This window comes from Lygodium microphyllum, chromosome 3 (assembly GCF_053477565.2).
Source record: "Lygodium microphyllum isolate KBCC chromosome 3, Lygodium_microphyllum_v1.1.10, whole genome shotgun sequence".
NCBI classification, from domain to species: domain Eukaryota; kingdom Viridiplantae; phylum Streptophyta; class Polypodiopsida; order Schizaeales; family Lygodiaceae; genus Lygodium; species Lygodium microphyllum.
In genome coordinates, this window is record NC_141137.1 from 87172843 (window position 1) to 87196902 (window position 24060).

Consider the following 24060-nt stretch of genomic DNA (forward strand, 5'->3'; position numbering starts at 1 on the left):
AATCTTTTATACGAGATAATTATCTTGCATAAAAGAATCTCTACAATTATTTGTTTAATCTAACATGATAACCCACATATTTGATGTTGTGTTGCAGTACTATACCCCATACTTTTAAGGGCCATTGTATAATAGGAGAGAGAGAGAGGGAGAGGGAGAGAGAGAGAGAGAGAGAGAGAGAGAGAGAGTTTACTGACCATGATAGGATGTGCTATTGCAAACATTTGTGCATGCATTGCATGTGTGTGTGTGTATCTCGATGGCTTTTCCTTTGAGGGGGAGAGAGAGAAAGAGAGAGGATAAGTGAGTTGACCGAGAGAGAGAGAGAGAGGGGGGGATTAACCTTTAAGTACTTATTAGACTTAGTAAACTCACACTACACTATTAATATTCTAAATTTGAAGGAGTAAACTAACATTATTGGTATTTTGGAATTTGATATTTTGGAAAATTTGATTTTGATAACGGAGAAGGTAACTTAAAGAAATCATAACCTTTGTAGTAAATGCGTGGGCGATTTTAATCAATAAGACTTTGGAAACCATTCTCATTTCAAAAAGAAACTCTTGCACTTTAGGGTACGACACTTCAATGACGTGGCATGTGCAAGGGTCAAATTTTCAAAACTTACGACTCGTCCGAAGGGAAGGTTTTCGTGTACGGGGACGGGCCGACGTGAATAGAAGCTGTGATGGGAACATACGCTTCAATCACTGACACAGACACAGAGAGAGAGAGAGAGAGAGAGAGAGAGAGAGAGAGAGAGAGCTTTCTTTTACGGAAAAAAAAAGAGAGAGAGAGCTTATAACGTGAACATGCCCTTGGATGTCCCGATTGACTGAGAGAGAGAGAGAGAGACAGAGAGAGAGAGAGAGAGAGAGCATGACTTGTAGCCATAGTAGTGCCGGCGTCTTATTTCAGCTGCGACGTAGTAATCAGAAGAAGAAGAAGAAGAAGAAGAAGAAGAAGGGGAAAGAGCCGAGGAAGAGGAGGAGGAGGTGGAGGAGGGGGATAGAGGATGGGCCACGATGAGCTGCAGCAGCACCTGCTCATGATCAATGATAATACTTCTCATCATCATGATAATACTGATCCCGCCCTCAAAGGCGCCCTGCAGCCGGTCCCCCCTTCCCTTCGATCCTATACCGCCTGGGACGTCGCCAGCTTCTGGATCGGCGTTGCCACCTCCATCCCCATGTACTTCATGGCAGGCACCCTCATCGAGCTCGGCATGTCATGGTGGCAGGGCCTCCTCAACATCGCCCTTGCCAACGCCATCCAGCTCCTCTGTGCTTCCCTCCTGGGTCACCCCGGAACCCGGTATGGCATCCCATTCCCTGTGCTCTCCAGGGCCTCACTCGGCACTCGCGGTGCCCATTTCGCCACCTGCCTCCGTGGCCTCATCGCATGTGGATGGTTTGGCATCGAGACCTGGGTCGGCGGCCAGGCCGTGTTTGTCTTCCTCAACTCCCTCTGCAATGGAAATCTGAGTGCTGATGACATAGCTTGGCTTGGCACATCCCTCCCTAAATTTCTCTGCTTCTTGGCTTTCTGGATCTTGCAGCTGGGTTGCATCTGGCATGGAGTTCAGGGCATTCGGTATCTGCAGACCTACTCTGCTCCTGTCCTTATACTACTGTGCTCTGGGCTTCTTATATGGGCTTATGTGAAGGCAGGAGGGTTTGGTGAGATGCTATCAGCTTCATCTCAGTTTGGAAAAGGAGGAGCAAAAGAAGGACAGTTTTGGTACGTTTGGAACTCAGCCTTAACAGCCAACGTCTCCTCTTTTGCATCCCTTTCTTTGAGCATTTCAGGTATTGTTCCGTTTTCTTTGGTCAGGTCGTTACATCTGCATCATGGTTATTTTGTCTGTGCATCTAAATCCATATCATGCTTCAGATTTTACTTCAGACATGCTGTCTTGATTCGGCTTGCTTAATGTCTGTTGCACGTTTACAATGAGGTTCTATGAACTGTAGAAAATAAAAATCAAGGTAATTGTCTATGGTGATCTTTTCATATCAGGGCCTTTCTTTTTCTTTGTGCATTCAAAGCATTGCAAGCTCATCTCACAGTTTATTACAGCATATGTTCATGCTTCTATTGCTGCTCCACTTCTGACATGGTATCAGATTTTAGGTTCTATGCTATTTCTGCTGTGATTTGCTGATTTCAGGACTGATTCTCTCTCTCACTGATCAGGTGACAACTGCTGTCCATCATTCTGCCTGTCCTACATCCCCAACTGTCCATGTTTTTGCCCAGAAAGCTGCGTTTACAGCTGGTGGCACCTTTCAGCCTGTAGGCGACATTATTGCTGCATTAAATTTCTGCTCAGCCTGCGTTTTTACATTTGTTGTCATCATTTTTTATTTTCTGAGTAATTTATTGCAGCGATTTCAGCATTTAATGCCTGCTACTGCTGGGCGACAGCATCTTTTGACATCTGCCATTGTCTGTTTGCTGTTTTCTGCAGTTGATTTTGTGTGATCAGCCTGTGAATACTGTGTGCTTACTCATTTTTATGCAGTTTGTGCTTGTGTTTTGGTTGTGTTCCCTTTCCAAATACCCTCTTTTCTCTATTTCTCTTCTAAATCCTCTACAGATGGCTTCTCTGTGCACATCCAATGATGATAAGTTACATAGACCTGATTATCTTACATGGAGTGCTATGATGAAGGCTTGGTTTATACAAAAGCGGTTATGGTACGTGGTTTGCGGAGCTATTGAACGCTCTCAGCGGCCTTCTCTTGTTCTAGTTGATTTTGATAAAGACAACCATGAGGAAGCGGTGCTTACTTGGCCTTGCTTTGGTGTATTTCCAAAGATGTCCTACCGGCGGTTACCTCCTACAAGACATCTTTTGAAGTATGGACGAAGTTGCAGTTGATGTATGCGGCAACTTCCACCACGAGGGCAATCACTCTTTATGAATAACTCAAGCCCATTACGTTCAAGGTCAAAGATACTATCCAATATTTTTTACTTCGTGTGACCTAGATTCAAGACTAGCTTCGATAAATGCAATTTGCTCTTTCAGAGGCTCATCTTATTGGACTCATACTCTCCAAACTCCCTCCGGTGTTCAATGGAGTAGCGAATGCTTTGAGGGCGTAGACATCATCAACTCCTATTAGGTATCATTGCTATTACAGGGGAGGCTTTCGTCAAGTTCTAGTGAGGCTCTTGTAGCTTCAGAGAGGGGTTCGAAGCAGAAGTTGAAGACCCAACGTTACCATTGTGGAAAGAAAGGCATTTATGGAAGGATTGCAAAGAGTTAGCGGCTTCTAGGAAGGACTGCAAAGAGTTAACAGCTTTTAGGAAAAAGAAGAAGAAGAAGACTGTTAGTAGTCATGTTTGTCATGCCTTGTCATCTCCTGCCTGTGAGCCTCAGTCTGAGTCAGACGAGGACATTAGGAGCTCTGACATGTCTGTCATGTGTTATGATGGGGGAGGCTAGTCACTCTCGATTGGCTGTCTTAGGTTGTGTATTTCTTTTTGGCCTCTTTTAGTGGGCAGCCACTGGCTGCCCGGCCACTTTTTGGTCACTGTTGTGGGGCACCCATTTTAGGGCATTTTTAGGGTTTGCACCCATTTTAGGGTTTGCGCCCATTTTAGGGTTAGGGTTAGGGTTTGTCCTTTGCCTATTTATAGGTAGCCCCCCTCTCCACTTGATCACTTGTCTTCTTGCAGATTCCGACACTCCTCCCTCGTGGTGGTACTGCCATCATCATCAGCCTGATCTGGTGCCCTCACTGACGCTGTGGGCTGCGTGCAGGGACTGATCAGTCCATTTCAGTGTATTCAGCATTCATTTCAGTCAGTGCAGATTTCTCTTCCTTATTTTCTGCTTTCTCTCTCTCTCTCCCTCCGTGTTTGTATTTCCTCTTCCGCAGCGCACTCTCACATGGTATTAGAGCCGAAGGAGAGTACACGGAGCTGAGATCTATGCGGGAGAAAACCCACAACCTTGCATTTGCTGGTCAAGATGTCTCCAACAGCCGAGGCGTCACCTTCTGTACCATCTTCTTGATCAAGGCGGCCTGTTTTGGTGTCACATCCTTGCATTTGCTGCTGGCGTCATCCCCAACAGTCAAGGCGGCCCTTCCAGGAGGTTCCAAATATTTGCGTTTGCTGTTGGCGTCTTCTCCAGTGGCTGCCATGTCATCAATAACCTCTTCTTGCTTGCGTTTTCAGCCAGGCGGCCTCCCCAACAGCTGGGCGATATCTTCCTTACTGGCGTTTTGAGGCAGGAGGCCGTTTTTCTGTGGTGATTGCATCGTTAGCACTTGCGTTTGACATCATCCTTGCGTTTTGTGCAAGGCGGCCAGCTCAGGAGCCTCTGGTGTTTGTGTTTCGGCACCGGCAACCTTCCCTTGTTGTGTTTTGGTGTTTGCAGATATCGAAGATGTCTTCTCATCAGTTTACGGGCTTTGATGACTCAGATGACGAGCTTTTGTCTCGACACTCATCTGAATGGAGGCGTGATTTCTATCACGAGGACCGTTGTCCGGAGTCTATTCCTCTTTCCCGTCCCCCTTCTATTCATGTATCTTGGCAAGTCCCTTCCAGTGGGCCGAAGATGCAGCCTTTGGTACCCCCTGTACAGGTACTCGTACTTTCTCAGCTGCCCAAAGAGGACCGGTTGGATGGCTCTAACTTTTCTCTATGGTCCTGCAAGATGGAGTGTATCTTGGACTCCTTCGGGAGCTTGTTTCTGTTCCTATTCCCCGGCCTCAGGTGGATCCCGCAGATGGGACATCTATGGATCGTGCAGCCTTATGGGATCGGCTTAATTCTAGAGCCAGATCTTTCCTCTTTCTGAGTTTGCAGGATTCTGTCCTTGTTCATGTTCACAGGTTGAAGACTGCAGCAGACGTGTGGAGAAAGCTCGCGTCTCTCTATCAACAGAAGACGTTTGCCCACCGGATATCTCTCGAAAAGAAGTTGCGGATGCTCGCTATTGATGATAGTCCTTCCATGAAGGACCATATCAACAGATTACAGGATATGAGGGATGAGCTTGCATCTCTTGGTTGGACGATATCTTCTGAAGACATGGCTATGATTCTTTTGACTCAGCTGCCATCGCCTCGGTTTGATGTCTTCTACACCAGCCTTCTTACATCGAGGACCCGTGAGAAGCTTCTATGGGAGGAGCTATCCCAGCTTGTCTTGGAGCATGACGAGCGACTCAGAGAGGTCAGTGCTAGTGGATCCGACTCCACTAGAGCCTTTGTTGCAGGTTCGGGAGGATAAAAGAAGAAGAAGAAGAAGTCAAAGGCTAAGAAGAAGGACAGTTCTTCAAGCTCTGACTCAGATTCAGAGAGCCCGAAGTGTCCACACTGTGGGAAAGGGACACATCCCGAGGAGAAATGTTGGAAGAAGTACCCTCACCTTCATCCGGGAGCGAAGGATGGATCTACATCGGAGCCTTCTTCTACCTTTACACCAGCTGTTACCCATGAGTCAGTGTTCCTTCATATCCATGCTTTGGAGGAGGATCCTTCTTCTTCCATGGCTGTAGTGTTTTCTGCGCAGCCTTGGTTAGTGGACAGTGGTGCTTCGAGTCATATGACTCCCCGAGGTGATTTGTTACAGGATCTCCATCCATCAGAGGGTTCAGTCACTTTTGGTGACATTTTATTGGTGCCTATTAGTGGTGTTGGCACATTGCCTTTGTTTATCGACCGACCTTCGAGCTCCTTTTCACAGGCCCTACATGTTCCGGATTTGGGTCATTCCCTCCTCTCAGTTTATGGCCTTACGAGGCTTGGCACACGAGTGATCTTCACTGAGCATGCCGTTGTTATTGAGGATTCTTTTACAGGAGCTGTCTTATCTACAGGTTGGCAAGAGAGCGGGCTTTACAGGCTCCATTTCCCTTCTTTGATGCAAGGTCCTCCGAGGTAGTCTATTGCTACACCCGTTCCCGCTTGTGCACCTTCTATTCCACAGGTTCCTTCCCATCCCCCACCTTCTCCTCCGGTGGTTCCCTCGTACCCCCCATCCCTTTCAGAGGGGGACGATCTCGGTGATGCGGCTATGGATTCCCTGGCCCCTAGTGTTTTAGAGGGGGATTCCCAGGATCGTGAGGAGCTCCTTCAGCGGCAGTCTACATCGACGAACTTCATCGACATTGGCATTCCTCTTGCCACCCCAGGATCCGTTTCTCCCTTGGCCTTCTGCCACATCCAGGATCTGAGAGGGGGTGTTAGCAGTCATGTTTGTCATGCCTTGTCATCTCCTGCCTGTGAGCCTCAGTCTGAGTCAGACGAGGACATTAGGAGCTCTGACATGTCTGTCATGTGTTATGATGGGGGAGGCTAGTCACTCTCGATTGGTTGTCTTAGGTTGTGTATTTCTTTTTGGCCTCTTTTAGTGGGCAGCCACTGGCTGCCCGGCCACTTTTTGGTCACTGTTGTGGGGCGCCCATTTTAGGGCATTTTTAGGGTTTGCGCCCATTTTAGGGTTAGGGTTAGGGTTTGTCCTTTGCCTATTTATAGGCAGCCCCCCTCCCCACTTGATCACTTGTCTTCTTGCAGATTCCGACACTCCTCCCCCGTGGTGGTGCTGCCATCATCATCAGCCTGATCTGGTGCCCTCACTGACGCTGTGGGCTGCGTGCAGGGACTGATCAGTCCATTTCAGTGTATTCAGCATTCATTTCAGTCAGTGCAGATTTCTCTTCCTTATTTTCTGCTTTCTCTCTCTCTCTCCCTCCGTGTTTGTATTTCCTCTTCCGCAGCGCACTCTCACAAAGACAAAGTGGGATGTGGACTCCTCCAATGAGTCATCATCTGCCTTTGACTTAAGACTTTGATCCTTCAGCCAAGGAGAAGTCCAAGGTATGGAAAGGATCATCTTCTTCGGATCGCGGGAAGGGGTTGATGGCCCCTTGCTCAACTGCTTTCTAGTGGTGGTGATGACATCATCTTGTTAGCAGATATGTTAGCTCATGTGTGAGTCTACATGTAGAGGCTGGGGACATTATTTAGGATATTTAGGCATTTTAATGTGTCATTTTATGGTCTTATTGAGCATTTATTGTTGGCCAACCAGCATTAAATGCTAGTCGACTTGATCATATTGATGACATATTTTTGTCCTATATATTCAGGCTCCTCCTCACTCAGTTACTCATCATCATAGGAGGATCTTCTATTGGGGAGAGGAGCCAGTGTCGGTGCCCATGTAACCAGTGACTCACTGTTTTATGCGATTGTCTCGTGTTGGATATATGGATTTCATTTCTCGAGCAGACATCTGAGTTCTCATTTGTATTGTGTTATTCAGTGTTCTTTCTTTCCCTTTTTTATCTTGTGTTTCGATAGTTTATTATAGCATGTGTTTATGCTTTCATTGCTGCTTCACTTGTGATACATCCCTCACGATTCTTTAGTGCTAGAGGGAGTGTGAGATGGTGGTGAGATGGAGCAACTGCACCTTATCTATATAGTTATATAGATGCACAGGATCCAGTGCGAGACGTCATTGACACATCGATTGAAGTCTGGCAGGTTCAAATCGTGGAGCATGATTGGCATCCAGGTTTATGATGGGTTGTGTGACAGAGCATGTGATTGGTTCCTAGTCATGAGCTCATATGAGGGGACATTTCAGTGGTTGGCCAAAGGTGAGAAATCCATGGTCACGTATGTTCCAGAGGCGTTTTTGATAGGATCGTCATGTATGCTACTGAGAGACATTGGGATAGACATAGAGATATGCTATGATTTTCTCTATTTTCAAGAGCCGATACGCTTGACATTGACATTAAGTTCTTTTTGAGGCACCTTGGTGGTGGCTTGATTGCCCATTGCTTGGGTATCCATGGTTCTACTTAGTGGTTCTATGTTGTATGGTTTATGATTCATTCTCATTGTATCATTGTATTATATCCAAGCACCCATGATCTGAGAGAGGGTGTTAGCAGAGATGCCAATTTATGTGTAAGTTTGTGTATGCAAAGGCTGGGCATATTATTTAGGATATTTAGGCATTTTTTATTTGTGCCATCTTATGGTGTATGCTCCTTTTTCAACCTATATATTGAGGCTCCTTCTCCTTACTTAGTCACTCATCTGCCATCATACGTGTGGAGACTCCGTGGAGATAGGAGCTAGTGTCTGTGCCTATGCAGTCAGTGACTCACTGTTGTATGTGACTGTTTCATGTTGGATGTATGGATTCCATTTTCCAATGATACATCTGAGTTCTCACCTATATTGTGTTCTTCAATGTTCTTTCTTTTCCTTTCTCTTTTGTCTTGTGTTTCTACAACATATGTTCATGCTTCCATTGCTACTCCATTTTTGATAGAGTTAGGGGGATCAAGCGGTTGCATGGCAGGGTGACAGTAGCAGGACAAGATGAAAAGATGACGGGTTGAGTTGGCGGCGCACTCTACTGGACATAGCTATTCGATTTCTCACGTGTGGAGAAGGGCTAAGGGGCAAAGCCTCATCCCCCAATGTATGATGAATGATGGTCTGTCAGCCTTGGAATCCCTCAATTGCCGTGAACTAGACTATAGGGACTTGCAACCCAGATGGTACAGTTGTTAAGAAATGATTGTTGTGAAAGCAAACCAAAGAGATAGTAGGGTTTGTGGAAAAAACATAGGATATGCACGGCAAATATTGAAAGAAGAGAAACTCAAAACACAATAGAAGAAGAAGAAGATAAAGCAATGAATTATATTTAGTGAACCTGTCATGAGGATATGCATTTTTGAAATCTCACTTAACATGCGGATTAATTTTTAATCACATGGTCGAGTAAATGTTGCACATGTGAGGTGTAATTGGGGTTAGAGTAAATTTACAAGCTCAGGACTCCAGAAAATCATAGGATGTCAAAGGCAAAAGTTATTATAAGTTATGCCGCACAAATACTTGGTGGTATCTGGTTTCAATTGTTGGCCTAGGTTATTCATTTGGCCGTAAGTGTTAGTTGGTGACACTAGAGAAGTGGTGTTTAATGGTACTTAACGCCAATCTGATAGTCAAAGATGGTGCAAAGACTCTTGGGAATGAAAGTTGCCTAGCCAATTTAATTATTGGCTAGTCAGATTATTTTTCTAGGTATCAAAATAACTATTAGATGATTTTTTAATACTTAAAGACTGTAAATTAATATTTAATTATGAGTAATGTTGAAAAAATCATTTAAGAAGGTTGCCACTTATAAAGAATGCCCATACAAGATTGAAAAACGTCTTTGGAGGCTGGAGAGAGGCATTTTAGTGTATTCAGCGTGCAAGAGAGAGAGAGAGGAGATGTTGGTTTGATCTATAGCCATTGGAGGACCTTCTAAGGCAGCTAGGGGTAGGATAAGACTAATCAACAGCAAGTGATAGCATCTACAGGCTATTGAGATAGGGCAGTAGTAGTAAATGATTGATTTTCTTCAGTTTTTTGCATCTACAAGCTGTTGAGACAGGGCAGTAGCAGTAAATGATTGATTTTCTTCAATTCTTCATGAAGAAAGTTTGAATTTTTTGTCCCCTCAGCATTGTCTCTCATCTCGTAGCCTTTCTACAACCTTGCTCCGAAGAGAGGCTGAGAAATTTCAGATTTCTCTGTTATAAACCTTTATTTGTAGCAAAAATTACGGTTTAGCAGCAGCCTTGGGAAGCATGCCAGGAATTGGAAGCTCCAAGACTTGGATTCAATAAGGTTGAAACTGTTTTCAGTCAAATTCAAGTGGAGGGACCAGCAAATTAATGAATTTGGGGCATTTTCCATCTCCATCAAAGCAAGTTAAGGCCAATTGATTGTCCGAATTAAGGGGCAAATCAGATTGAAGACTTGCTGGCCATTTGGATAGAAAGGGGAGTTGGAATATCTAAAGGGATTAGGAGAATCCCAATGCACGTCAACTTCTTCTTCAATTAAGTTAAAGAAATACTGAAAGGGATGCCCGTTTTGGAGCCAACAAGGTGTTCATTGTCCAAGATTGTAAGTTAATTTGAAATCTTCTGTAGTAAGAGTATAGGCCGAGGAAACTGCGGACATCATGAACGGTTTTCAAGTTTGGCCAAGAGACAATTGTTTCTATCTTTGCAGGATTCTCTTCACACAATCTTTAGAAATGATGTGCCTAAGGAAGTGAATCTCTTTCAAAAAGAATTCACTCTTCTTGTCATTAATGAGCAATCGTTACGCTTAAGCTCATTAAAGACTGTAACTAAGTGTTTTCTATACTCCTCTTCATTCTTTAAAAATATGATCATATCATCAAAGAATGTGCCAACGAAACTTCGATAAGGCAGGAAAATTCTATCGATTATGCTGTTAAACGTAGCACGAGCATTAGTCAATCCAAACGGCATGACTAAAAATTCATAGAGACCAAAATTTGTTCTAAAAGCAGTCCTATGGATATTCTGTGGCCTGATTTTGATTTGATGGTACCCACTTTTCAAATCTATCATAGTAAACATTCCCGCTCCTTGTAATCAATCAAGAATGTAATCTATCGTGAGAATCAAAAACCTATTCTTGATCGTGTTCTTATTCAAGGCTCTGTAGTCAATACACATTCGGCAAGAGTCGTTTTTTTTCTAAAATAGCAACACAGGTGAATAAAACAGAGAACTACTGGGTTGAATTAGTCCCTTCTCTAAAAGCTCATTAACTTGTGTCATAATCTCTTTCTACTACTCAGCACTGACCCTGTACGGTGGCCTATTGGGTGAATTAGTCCTTGGAATAAGATCTATGGTATGATCTTCAAGCATCCCGGGGGGTAACTCTCTTGGTAACCAATCTGAGAAACAATCACTGAATTTATCCAAGAAAGCCCATCTACTTTCATCTAGTACAGACACATTACTGTCAACTTCATTAACTTGCTTTGTAAAAACCAAGTACGCGGAAATATGAATTTTCATTACAGAAGTAATTGCAGAAGCAAAAACAACTGGGATAGACTCTCCTTTAAGCTTCACATCTAACACATGAGTCTTGCCCCTATGTACAAGAGTAATCGGTCTATTGTAAGTATCCAAGATAGCATGCTTCTTGTGGCACCATGGAATACCCAACAAAACATCACAGCCCTCTAAAGGCATAATATGGAACTCCTCTGTATCCACATAGCTCTGAATGTGCATACGGAATTTGCCAAGAATGGGGGTGATAGGTTCAGTACGTCCTGGGCATTCCAAATCAACTTGTCCAACTAGTCCCATTTCCTCGGGACGTATATCCAACTTAGCTGCCAATGCCGGTGAGATAAAGTTTGCACGAGCTCCAGGATCAAAGAAAATAAGCATTGTGGAATCTCTGATCTTTCCCCAAGCTCTGCACAGTTCTGTAGCATCATCAATTGATTGATCTCCCACCATATCAGGCACTAAGCCAATGCTAGGCTTCTTTTTACTTGGCGCATCTTTATCCTCCGCATCTTTAGAAGATTGCTGTGGGTACTTAGAAGCAATATGGTCTTTTTGTTCACATATAAAGCATTTACCAGCCATCATTAAAGCCTTTATTTCTTCAAATGATTTGCCAAAAAGTGGCCTTTTCTGTCCTTTGCCCTGTTTAAAAGAAGTCTGAGGTTGTTGTTGAAATCTTTTCTTTCAAAAAGACTTCTTTGTAAAGTTGGACTTTCTGGAAATTGCTTCTTCTTCTTGCCAGGATCTTACTTAAATTGAGAATCCTTCTTTTCAGTGCCTTTAAAGGTGTCAGCTTTTCCTTTCAACAATGCATTTGCCACACCAGCATTTTCAATCAACTGTACCATATTTGTAACCCTAGTCTTGGTACTATAATCCCTAATGGCTTTGGGCAAACGGCAATAGTACTTTTCAATTTGTTTTGACAGGGGCATTGTCCTATAAGAACTCATTGGCAAAAGTGCTTCCCAAAATTTCTTATTGTACTCTTCTAAATCCGCACAATTTGCCGCGTCCAATTTATACTATGCAATTATGACATCTACTTCAAACGTGTTAGTTAACCATGAGGCTGTAAACAACTGTTTGAAATGGATCCAAGTGGCAAGTGCATATCCTTGCATCAACAATATGTTCCACCACTGCAAAGCATTACCTTTGAAAAAAGTTGCAGCTTTCCACACCTTAGAAGTCTTAGTAAAATTCCCTCCAGTGTAAGCTGCATCAAACTGCTGTATAAATGTCAAAGTTTTGAGCTTATCTTGCATATCACTGAAGGTTTCAAACTTTAATGCCTAACCACTCTCTTTATAGTCTTTAGGCTTTGCACTTTTTGGTGTTAGGTTGTCATAGACAAGTGGTTGTAAAAAGGGGAGTCCCTTAGGCGCATTATTAGCATTCATTTCACCTGTCTTAGCTGCCATGTGCCCACTAGGTTGAAAAAAAACAGCCGCTGCATTTTGTACTTCAGGCATCAAATAAGGACTCTGCAAAGCCTGATAACTGGGTTGTAGACCAATATTAGCATAAAGTGGGTTCACTGCCTCAATAGGCATCATTCTTGGTGGCCCTCTAGGTAAGTATCTCTAATAACCCATGGGTAATCCAGCCATTGCTTGAAAAATTGACCCACCACCAAAGTAATAAGGATAAGTAGCAATCTGAGGAGGAATAGTTTGCTGTGCCACTTGTGCATAACTGCCTTGACCATTCACTCCCTGATCTTGTGCTTGTGCTTCTTGTTGCATTGGACCTGCCTCCATGTTTGGTGTCTTTTCCACATGCTCACGGACATTAGAGGTTTGCCTTTTTGAGCACTCCATGGTATGAGTGATGACTCAGCCTGAGAATCCTCATTATGTGACCTAATTTTTTTTTGCATCCGAGGATTCTTTACAAGCTATTGGCAAGAGCCAACCATACTGAGGAGTTGTGCCATAAACAAGTCCTCTTGTTCTTGCTCCTCATCTTGTGCTTCAATCTCGGTTCCAGAAGGTCCTGACACCTGTGTACTAATACTCTCTCTTCAGTGTCTATGAGCAAAAGAAGAACTCTCTTCTTCATGAGGGAGTTTTCCTTTGCCTTTATCCATGTTTGCCATCTCTCTAGTTCTGTAATCTTTGTAAAACCTGTGTGTATGGCCTTTTCACCCAAAACTGTCCGAGCTTAAATTCTTACAGAAAATAATTCAAATCTTGGGGATAGAACCATGAAACCGGTCTATGACTCACATAAAATAGTAGTTCCTTCAATTAACACCTGGTCTTCACACACACACACACACACACACACACATAAACAGAGACCTCATTTCCTCGCTGAATACCAGATTGGCCCCGAAGACCGGTGTCTCTCTCAGTATTTTTTAAATCAATTAAAAGATGGAAAGTTACAAAAATGAAATGTTCAAAAATATATAACCTATGAATAGTTGGTTTTCATCGTTTCTAAGTAAATCCCAGCTGCATAAGAACAGTACAGCATGACTAGAACATCCCTTTTAGGAAAGCATTTTCTGTGACAGTGACTCAATGATTCATGTGCAGAATTGTAGTTTGCAGAACTCTGTTTTCACTGTTCTTACTGTCCAGGAGCCTTTTAGGAAAGCATTTTCTGTGACCATAACTCAATGATTCATCTGTAGAATTGCGGTCTGTAGAACTTTGTATTTACTGTTTTTACTGTCCAGCATATCCAGAACAACATCCCTTTTATCCTAGCATCATTCCAGTAGTAAAACAATCCCACAAATAACACTAAATCAAAGCTGAACAACCCTGTTCCTGTGTGGCATGGTCATCACTTTCTTTAATTCTTGCATTGGAGAAGCCAATAGTTGCTCCTAAACCTGGACAGTGAGGCTCTTGCCTTAGCAGAAGTGCAAAGAAAACATAGAACTGTACCTTCGATGGAATTAGCCCATCATGCAAAGCATTTCCTTCGAAAATAGCAAGAGAGTTGACCAGATGGAGCAAGCTCTACCTCTGTATACGAGTCAGAGACGAAGAAGTACTCTCCATGGCTGATGTACTTGCAACAATTTGCCCTCAGCTCCTCAAAACTTCACTTTCAGATCTGCCCCTCATGCCTATTACAGTTTTTTTAAAAATGCTCTCTCTCTCTCTCTCTCTCTTTTGGGAATTTGTGCCACATGGCATACATATAACAATTTTTCCATTTAAACCTTCCGGTCTAAAATTCTCCATGATTGGTGCAAAATTTGACCTCAATACAGACCAAAGAATTAATCCTCGTGCAAAAACGAAGATAATGACGCGAACAGATTTTGGGGTCCAAAAATAGTAACTCCCTAAATTTTAGGGATGGTGACCCTTGTATTTCTCAAGTTGTTTTAAGCAACCTTTATCATTGCAACCACATCAAAAAGTGTAATGTGGCTTAGTCACGGTGACTTTTATTCTGTGAGCATTCTCACATGTGCATCTTGTTGGGTGTAAAGTCCCTTTGTCTGCGTGTAAATAGACTTATGGGTGTGAACACACCCTTAATGTACCCTAACATATAAATACATTCATTTTATTCTTTGTGTACCATCACAAACGATACACCTATCTTTATGTTTACTCTCTCGAACTCTCAACTTTGCTCCTCATGCCTTTGTCTCGCACTTCATTGCGCACACTCTCCCCTTCAAACTAGTATCAGAGCATAGAGTGCACGCTTCCCGAGGTCAGAGGAAGGTCCAACGTGACCATTGTGGACCAGCAAGAGCAGGCAGACATGGGGCAGACAGTTGATGGTACTGCTAACTGATGGGTGCCAGGTGTAATTGACCAGTACACAGGAACTGCACGCGACGAAGACTAGGGAGACGTGCATTGTGGTGCTCCAGGTTGAGCGAGCTGCTGACAACCAGCGCGGGCAAGAGCATGCAATCGATGAGACTGAGTCGACAGGCGGTTGGACATGTCACAGGCGATAGGCCTAGTGGACAGACAGGCGACAAGCGGGTATCCACGAATGTGACTGACGGGTCGCAGGTTCGGCACGTGGAGCTGGACGGCGGACTGATGTCGTCTGACGAGTAGGTCAACGGACCTGGCTACTCCTCTTTTTTTTAGTCACTAAAATTCGTTTTTTTCCTCCAAAATTCTCCTTGAATTGCGTTAGAAATTGCAGACATTGTGCGCGTTTGGATTGGGGATTTCGCCAAATTTATTGAAATTTTACTCATTTGAGTGAAATTTCTCAACATTAGGCCCATAAAATTTGGGGCTTTTGCTGTGTTGGTGAAATTTTTGTTCAGCTGAGTCAGATTGGCTGACATTGGTGCACATTTGGACCCGAGAAATTTGGGGCTTTTGCAAAATTTTGTGAAATTTGCCTAAGTTTGCCCATTTTATGCTTTCAGGAACATGTATTAATGCAATCGGGGCAGATTGGTCAGTGAAATTTTGGGGCTTTTGCTGAAATCTGTGGATTTTGGCAAAGTTAATGCGTGAAATGCACTTTGGGAATATTGCTGAAGCAATCTTGCGGTTATAAGCAGAGTGATTTGAGCATTTTTATCTCCCGCTTGTGCGATTTTGGAGAAATTGCAGAGAATTCTTGGCGTTTTGGGGTATCACAAGTTGATATGAGCACATATGTATGCAGTACACATGTTGGGCAGCTCCCATTGAGTTGATGTATTGCTGATTATTCATGTTGCAGCAGTCTTAGTGATCATTTGCAGATCTGGGATTGGTGCAGATGCATTTATGGTGATATTGTTGAAGTGGGAGTTATTTGGCAGTGATGTATGCATTCATTGTATGCTGAAATTGCAGTCATACTGCTGAAAGTCATTCATTCTACTGCTGTACATGTACTTGGATTGAATCTTGCTATTATTTGCTGAAAAATTGGGCTGAAATCAGCTGAATATTCAGCTCATTTTGGCTATCATAAATTGCAGCATTGAATTTTTGGTGTATTACTGAAAAATGGCTGCAAATGCTTCTAGCAGCAGTGACTCAAAATCCCTCTTTGAAATCAAGAGGTTTGATGGCACTGGCTTTGACTTGTGGAAGGATAGGATGCAAGGCATTTTGTTTCTCAAGGACTGTGAAGATGCTCTCTTGGAGACTAAGCCTGCAGCTATGACAGATGTGGATTGGGCTAGACTTAATAAGGCCATTGCATACATTAAGATGACAGTGTGTGATGATGCACTTACAGACATCAAGCGTCTTGATACAGGTTATGTTATATGGAGAAAGCTTAAGGATACTTATGAAAATACAACTCCTGTGAATCAAGTGCATCTTATGCATAAACTTGTGAACATGGAGTTGAATGAGTTTAAGCAAGCATCTGAGCATTTGAGTACTTTCACAAGGGTTTTGTGTCAGTTGCAGGACTTTGGTTTGACAGCTGTTGATGATAAATTGAAAGCTATTTTCTTATTGATGACTTTGCCTGACAATTGGGAATCTTTGGTTGTGTCACTTAGCAACAATCCCGCTTTGACTTTTGATGGTGTTAGAGGTTCAATCCTCAATGAAGAAATCAGAAGAAAGTCTAGTGGTGAAAGCAGTGGCTCAGCTTACCATGTAAGAGGCAGGTCTGAAAAGAGGGGTAATGTAGCTAGTAAAGGTAAAAGCAGAAGCAAAAGCAAGGGCAAACAGCAAGATGTCACATGCTATTAGTGTGGGCGTAAAGGGCATAAAAAGCCCGACTGCCAGTACTTCAAGAAAGAACAAGAAAGAAAGAAACAGCAGGGTAAGAAAAAGAAAGATGATAAGAAAGATAATGACAGCTCTTCCTCAAAAGAAGTTGCAAATGCAAATGTTGCATCTAGTGTGGTCATTGAAGAGCTTCGTGACACCGAAGAGATACTTGTTGTAGCCTAATCTAATGATGCATATATTATGGCAGCAACATGTGATATGCACATCACCAAAAAGGAGGTAATTGATGCCTTACTTTGAGCCCATGATGGGCTGTCACAATCATGGATAGTGGACATCGGTGCTTCTTTTCATGTTACCCTCTCTTTGGAGTCATTTTCTGAATACACTGCAGGTTGCCTAGGCAAGGTTTACTTGGGTAATAACTATGAATGTGAGATAGAGGGTGTTGGCACCATTCACTTGGCTCTTGAAAACGACCAAGAGTTGATTTTGCAGGATGCCAGATTTGTACTTGGCATAAAGAAGAGTCTACTATCAGTTGGGCAGCTTGATGCTAAAGGGTACTTTACTACATTTGGTGGTGGATCTTGGAAGGTCCATAAGGGTTGTATGCTGATTGTTAAAGGCAGCAAAAGGGGGACTTTATATTACTTGCATTGTAAATTATTACCTGGCAAGTTCTTGGCTGTGGGGCTGAAGTCCATTCACAGATGGAGCTTTGGCACAAAAGACTTGGTTATGTGAGCTAGAAAGGCCTTTAGGTTCACTCCTCTTTAGGGAGATTTGATGTAAAAGGCTCTGGTCTCGAATTTTGTAATGATTGCTCATATGGAAAACAAGTGAAGTCTCCTTATTACTCTGGTGTCGTTAAGAAGTCTAATGCTCGACCTAGTACACTCTGATGTGTGCACTATGCCTGTTAATTCGTATGGGGGTGCATTGTACTTTGTTACTTTCATTGATGATTTCAGTAGAAAGTCATGGGTGTATGCACTTAAGAGCAAAAAGGAAGTGTTGGATTCTTTTAAAAAGTTTCATGCTTTTGTTACCACACAAAAAGGGCTTAAGTTGAAAGCCATAAGGATAGATAATGGGGGTGAGTATGTCTTAAAAGAATTTAACAAGTTTTGTGAGATGCATGGCATTAAGAGGGAGTTGAGAGCCCCTTATAATCGTGCATCAAATGGCGTGGCTGAAAGATTTAACCGCACACTTTGTGAGAGAGTCAGATGCATGTTGTCCATAGCTAATCTCCCGCAGCAGTTTTGGGAAGAGGCTCTGAAATCTGTAGTTCATGTATGCAATCACTCTCCTAATTGTGCATTGGAAAATGGCATTCCTAAAGAGGTTTGGTCTGGCAAACCTGCTTCATATGACCATTTGCGTGTCTTTGGCCGTAATGCCTTTGTGCATGTACGTGTAGAACAAAGGACCAAACTAGACATGAATTCCATCAAGGGCATCTTCATGGGATATGGAGATGAGGGAGAGATGGGTTATAGAGTTTGGCTTTCTCAGGACAGGAAGATAATATGCAGTCGAGATGTAGTATTTAATGAGGCAAAGTTGCTACACATGGTGATCTTGATAAAAAGAAGGTCAAATTTCAGCATGAACAGCCAGCCATTCAGCAGTCATTAGCTGAAAATTATGTCCCTTTTGATGCTGAAAATGAGTAGCAACCTATTGTGCTACAGCCAGAAGATCATGGATAGCAAATAGATGCACATGATGAAATAGGACAGCAAGAAGAACATGCTGAAAACAGATTACAACAGCAAGAAAATGTTGAAAATCAGCCACCTGGTGATGGTGTGCACATTCCTCAGGATGTAGGCCCACTGCCTGATAATATAGATCATTGGGTAAGACGGTCTACACGTGTCAGAAGGCAGCCACAGAGGTTTCAGCCATCTTTGGATTGCATTTTGTTGACTGATGAGGGTGAGCCTTTGACATTTAAAGAGGCACAGTCATGTGAAAACAAGAGAAAGTGGAAGCTTGCTATGCAAGAAGAGATGAAGTCTCTATATGCAAATAACACATGGGAGCTTGTACCTTTACCCAAGGATAGGAAAGCTATTCCTAATAAATGGGTTTACAAAGTGAAATGTATTGATAAGAAGTCCAAGTATAAGGCATGGCTGGTTGCTAAGGGCTATACACAAAAGGAAGGCATAGACTTCCAGGAGGTCTTTTCACCAGTGGTGAAGACGACTACACTCTGTGTTTTGTTTGCTCTCACTGCATCCTTGGATTTAGAGTTGGATCAGATGGATGTGAAGATTGCTTTTCTTCATGGTGACTTGGATGAAGAGCTGTACATGAAACAACCAGAAGGATTTGCTATTCCAGGAAAGGAGCATTTGGTTTGTAAGTTGAAACGCAGCTTATATGGGCTGAAACAAGCCCCTAAACAATGGTACAAAAAATTTGATACCTTTATGCTAAGCCATGGATTTAAACGCAGTCATGCAGATCTTGGCTTATACACTAAAAAGGCTGATGATGGCAGCCTTATTGTGCTGGTTTTATATGTGGATGACATGCTGATTGTAGGATAGCATAAGAGTACTTTGAATGCTCTTAAAAGGCAGCCGAGTTCAGCCTTCTCTATGAAAGATTTGGGGGCAGCTGAACACATTTTGGGCATGCACATTAAAAGAGACAGAGGGCAGCATTTGTTGTTTCTCTCACAGGACAAGTACATCAGCAAAGTACTTGACAGATTTAATATGGTTGATGCTAAGCCTCTTGGTGTGCCCTTACCGTCACATACAAAGCTTAGCAAAGCTGATTGCCCTAAGGATGATGCAGCTGTTAGTGCCATTAAGGGTATACCTTATACATCAGCTTGTGGATCTTTGATGTATGCCATGGTTGCAACTTGCCCTGACATTGCTCATGCAGTGGGAGTTGTTAGCAGATTTATATCTAACCTTGGCAAGCCACATTGTGAAGCAGTGAAATGTATCTTCAGATACTGGAAAGGTACACAAGAAAAGTGTATATGCTATGGAAAGGGTACACTAGATTTGCAAGGATTTTGTGATTCCGACATGGTAGGAGATCTTGACACTAGGAAATCTACCAGTGGTTATGTTTTTACTTTGGCTGGTGGGGCTATCTCTTGGTGTTCAAGATTGCAGAAAATTGTGGCACTAAGTACTATAGAGGCTGAATATATTTCAGCCACAAAAGCTTCTAAGGAAGCTATTTGGCTTGGCCGTCTGGTCAAGGATTTTGGTCTTTCTTCATGTACTCCAATACTTGGTTGTGATAGCTAGAGTGCAGTACGTCTAGCTAAGAATGCCATGTTCCATGTACGTACCAAACACATAGATGTTCGGTATCACTTTATTCGACAGGTCTTGGATGATGGTCTTGTCACACTGACTAAGGTCAAAACCCAAGATAACCTTGCAGATGTTCTCACTAAGTCTCTTACAAAGACTCAGCATGAGCATTGCATTCGTTTAGTGGGAGTTGGTTAGCTTAAAGGTACCACTTCGGGCCTTTAAGTGGAAGGTTGTTGGATGTAAAGTCCCTTCATCTCCGTGTAAATAGACTTATAGGTGTGAACACACCCTTAATGTACCCTAACATATAAATACATTCTTTTTATTCTTTGTGTACCATCACAAATGATACACCTATCTTTGTGTTCACTCTCTTAAACTCTCAACTCTGCTTCTCACGCCCTGTCTCGCACTTCATTGCGCACTCTCTCCCCTTCACATCTTCTGTCTTGGCTAGGCTCATTGTCTTGCACCATCTCTAGTGGCTAAGCACATAGTCCCAAACCATTGGCATTCTATTCTTCAGTGCCCATTCAATATGGAACCGGTCCTAAGGCTCAGACAAACCATAAGTCCAATTTGTTCCAATGGCTGCCTCTTTTGGCCATGCAAAGACCTCAGCTAAATCCAAGAGAACTCTAGGGGTAAAAAGCAATAGCAACTAAAGAAGAAAAATAAAATATTTATATAAGTAAATAAGGAAAGCAACTGGAAAAAGTATCACCACCTGGTGACATAGTCCAAAGTGTTAGAGCTGGACAGCTAGACATTTCCTAGATAGGCAGGAGTAGCAGAAGCAACAGGAGCAAGTGACATGTCGCAGGTGGCAGATGGAGAGGTTGGTTAGATTGGTTGCTAACCAGTCGACTGCATGTAATGCAACTGACCTATTTCTTACTGGCCTATTTATTGGCCTTAGCTTTTGCAGTCCTTCTCAATTGTGTTCCCAGTTTTCGGACTACAGACCGTGGAGACTGTCCTTGGGGCTGATGGAGACTAAGATCTTCGAGGTGGAGACATATTCAAACATTCTCTCTACACCCTGTATATTTCTGCATCCTTATACAATATTCTTCACTGCAGTTTTTTTGCATTTCAATGTCTCTTTCTCCCTCTTTCTTCTCTCTTTGTTCACTCTTTGTTTTGGACCTTCGCTTCCGCATTGCTTCACTTTGACATGGTATTAGAGCATTGGACTAACCCATTTGAAGAGGAGATTTCTACACGACACAAGGCTGCGTTTTCAGTGTTCTAGGGTGAGCAGGAGGGCTGCCCATGAGAATAAGGCTGAGGCAAGCATGTGTGTGTGAGAAAGGAGGAGATTTGCTGAAGTTGCTGCTGGTTATTTCTGTTAAAGAAGGAAGAAGGCTGTGTTTTGGGCCTTGAAGTGCAGATTTTATCTTTTCATCGCCTTTGGCGGGTGAAGAAGGAGCAGGACGAGTGGTCAAGAGCCCTAGCAAGTTGTATTCTCACAGTCAGAGGGGCATGTTTTTTGTGTTTTGTGCAGGCATTGTAGGTGAACATATCTTTTAAGGTCGAGATAAAGTTTTAGGCGATCATGGACCAGAAGGTGCTCGTCTTACCGGCTTTTCTATCAGATCAAAAGCTCAATGGCGAGAATTACCGCATTTGGCGGGTCATGATGCTTGCCATTTTGGAGTCCTATGATTTGGCAAAGCTTGTTATGGAGTCCTCCTTCGCAAGGCGAGTCCAGACTCTCTTCCAGTGATAAGGTGGAGTTGGCAAAGGCTCAGGTACATTGAGATAAACTCAATGCTTGTATCCATTCATTTTTATTTCTCTCATTCACTACAACTATTATCTCTCATATTGAGCATTTGATGGTGGCTCGGGAGATATGGCTAGAGCTTGATCAGATGTATAATCGTATGATTGTCGTGAAGCGAGTTTCTTTAGAAGTGCAAATGCGGACTATGAGTGCCAACAAGTCATCTTCTATGTGGGAGCATATTGACAAAAATGTAGGGAAGGTGATCACTTTTGAAAACATGGCAATAACTCTTCTTTCATAGTTACCGCTCCGTTTTAGTGGTTTTTATTCCGCCTTGATTGCTTTGGGGCGGTTTGAGACACTTTTGAATGGAAAGAGTTGGTTTCTATGGTCTTGGACCAAGAGGAGCAATTGAAAGAGACCAATGCTTCTAAATTTGAGGCTTTGGTTGATCAGTCCTGCTAGAAGAAGGGGAAGGACCAAAAGGAGGATTAATCCAAGAAGGACAAAGAAAAGGAGTCTACTTGTTACATCTGTGGCAAAATAGGTCATTGGAAGAAGGATTGCCCCGACAAGGAGAAGAAGGAGAAGGAGAAGGAGGAGAAACCTTCAAAGGATTTCGGAGCGGTTGCTGCTCCCTCATCAGTTGCTTTCCTTCACTTGGAGGTGGTTGAGGATTCGACCCTAACAACTTTTGATGCTATGTTGACGGTGTTGAGAAGTAAGCATGTGAACTCTCCTTATATTGGAGAGGATAAGGGTAGCTAGGTGTAAATGAATTGGAGGATAGGGGAGCAAGGGGAAACCTTAAACCTTACTTCTCTAGAGGCTATATAACTTGCCTAAAGGTCACTCTCATAGTTGAGGAGAGTGTACTAGTTGCATCTATTAACAACTTAGTATGCAAGATCTTCTTCTTGTACTTGAGCTCTCTCTCTCCCTCTTGTGCACACTCTTGTGCTCCCAACTTTGATTTTCCACATGGTATCAGAGCCATCTCTGATCCTTCAGCCTCCCTCAGCTTCCTTACATCACTAAGTGTACATGAGCTTTCAACTTCTACCTCTGTTGGAGGACGCGGGGAGGGCAAAGGAGAGCATTTCAGCTCAAGGTTCCTTTTGGAGACTTCATCCCCAACACAAGGCGCTTCAGCACTGTACGTCAAACGTGGAGATTGGACAGCCAGGAAGACGACATTGCACAAATCGTGAATCTGGCGCAATTTTTACAGCGTGATGTTCCACAGCTTCGTGCTTGTTGACGATGGCGCAATCTTGGGAGCTACCATGGGGCTTTGTTAGCTCCCCCAGTGGGCCATTTCCCTCTAAGAGGGTTTGAAGAAATTTCTCCTCTGCTGGCTGCTGTGAGCAAAACCCTAACTGTGGGTTTCTGGTAGCCATAGCCAGAAAGCGTCAAGCTTTCCCATTTTTAATTTTTTCAATTTGTAATCATTAACAGTGATTCTAATCATTGAAGCATATGCTCTGAAGTGTGTTCTTGGTCTGTGAGTAGCTTCAACACTCGAGGGACATCATAAATTCACCAAGAAGCGTGACTTCATTATCGGTAATAAGTCGAGTGTCTCACCAAGCTTGACAAGGTAATACCTAAACATCTCAATCTTGAGATGAGTGCTTTTAAGCACTGAAAAGGCATTTAGTGACATTAGTACTACTGCCCTATGAATATTGATGTGATTGAAATCTCGTCGGACTTTTCACCAAGTGTCGAGGTCATTAATTGACCTTGCTCAACCAAATGCTCATATACTAAACTACAAGGAGAGGAGGAGCCAAAAGTCCACCCCAGTCAAAGTTCACCTCATTGAAACCTAGGAAAATAGTAAAACTTAAATCAAGGGTTGTTCGTAGAATAGGACCACCAAAATCTTATCTTGAGATATTACATATGTATGATTTCCAACCTTTTTCATCTTTACAGTTTTAAAGTTGGTTATCATTTGTAGGGCTATCAATTCTGCTATTTGGTTTATACTTGGCCACCTGTAAAGGACTAGACATTGCCATTGCTTAAGGCAATAGGTAAGATCTTCCTATAATGGCCATGGCCTATACAGATGTTAGTCCTCAAATTCGCAAGTTCAATGGAAAAGATTTCCATCGCTCGCAAGTCTTGGTAAAATATAAAAGGATGGAAGGAGGCTACTGGCCCTTCATAAAAGGGACCAAAGTTATTTACCCATCCAATCCCCTTGATGTAGAAGATGATGAAAGAGCTCAGGCCATCATCATGCTTCATTTGGATGAATTGTTAATTCATCATATTGACCAACTCTCCATTGCTAAGGAGAAGTGGGATGAGCTTGAAAGGCTGTATGGCGCTACAGGGAAGAACTTCAAGATCTTTCTAAAGACATGTTTTTTAGCTTGGAGTATAAACAGGGAGAAGATCTAAGCAAGTTTATTTCACATATGAAGAGGCTCATGGCATAGTTGGCCCCCATTTAAGCACCTATTCATGATGAAGATG

General features: G+C 42.9%; 1 protein-coding gene across 2 annotated transcripts in view; it reads left to right on the forward strand.

The window, feature by feature from the left end:
• The first annotated feature begins 741 nt into the window (after positions 1-741).
• Positions 742-24060, forward strand: part of LOC148038590 (purine-uracil permease NCS1-like) — a 53094-nt gene continuing 29775 nt past the window's right edge. Inside the window, exon 1 of one of the 2 annotated variants that reach the window (XM_087673754.1) lies at positions 742-1814. In XM_087673754.1, the coding sequence (XP_087529880.1) occupies positions 1019-1814 (796 nt within the window). In that variant the 5' untranslated portion in view covers positions 742-1018. The remainder of the gene's footprint in view (positions 1815-24060) is intronic. The other variant, XM_087673746.1, reaches the window with a different exon arrangement.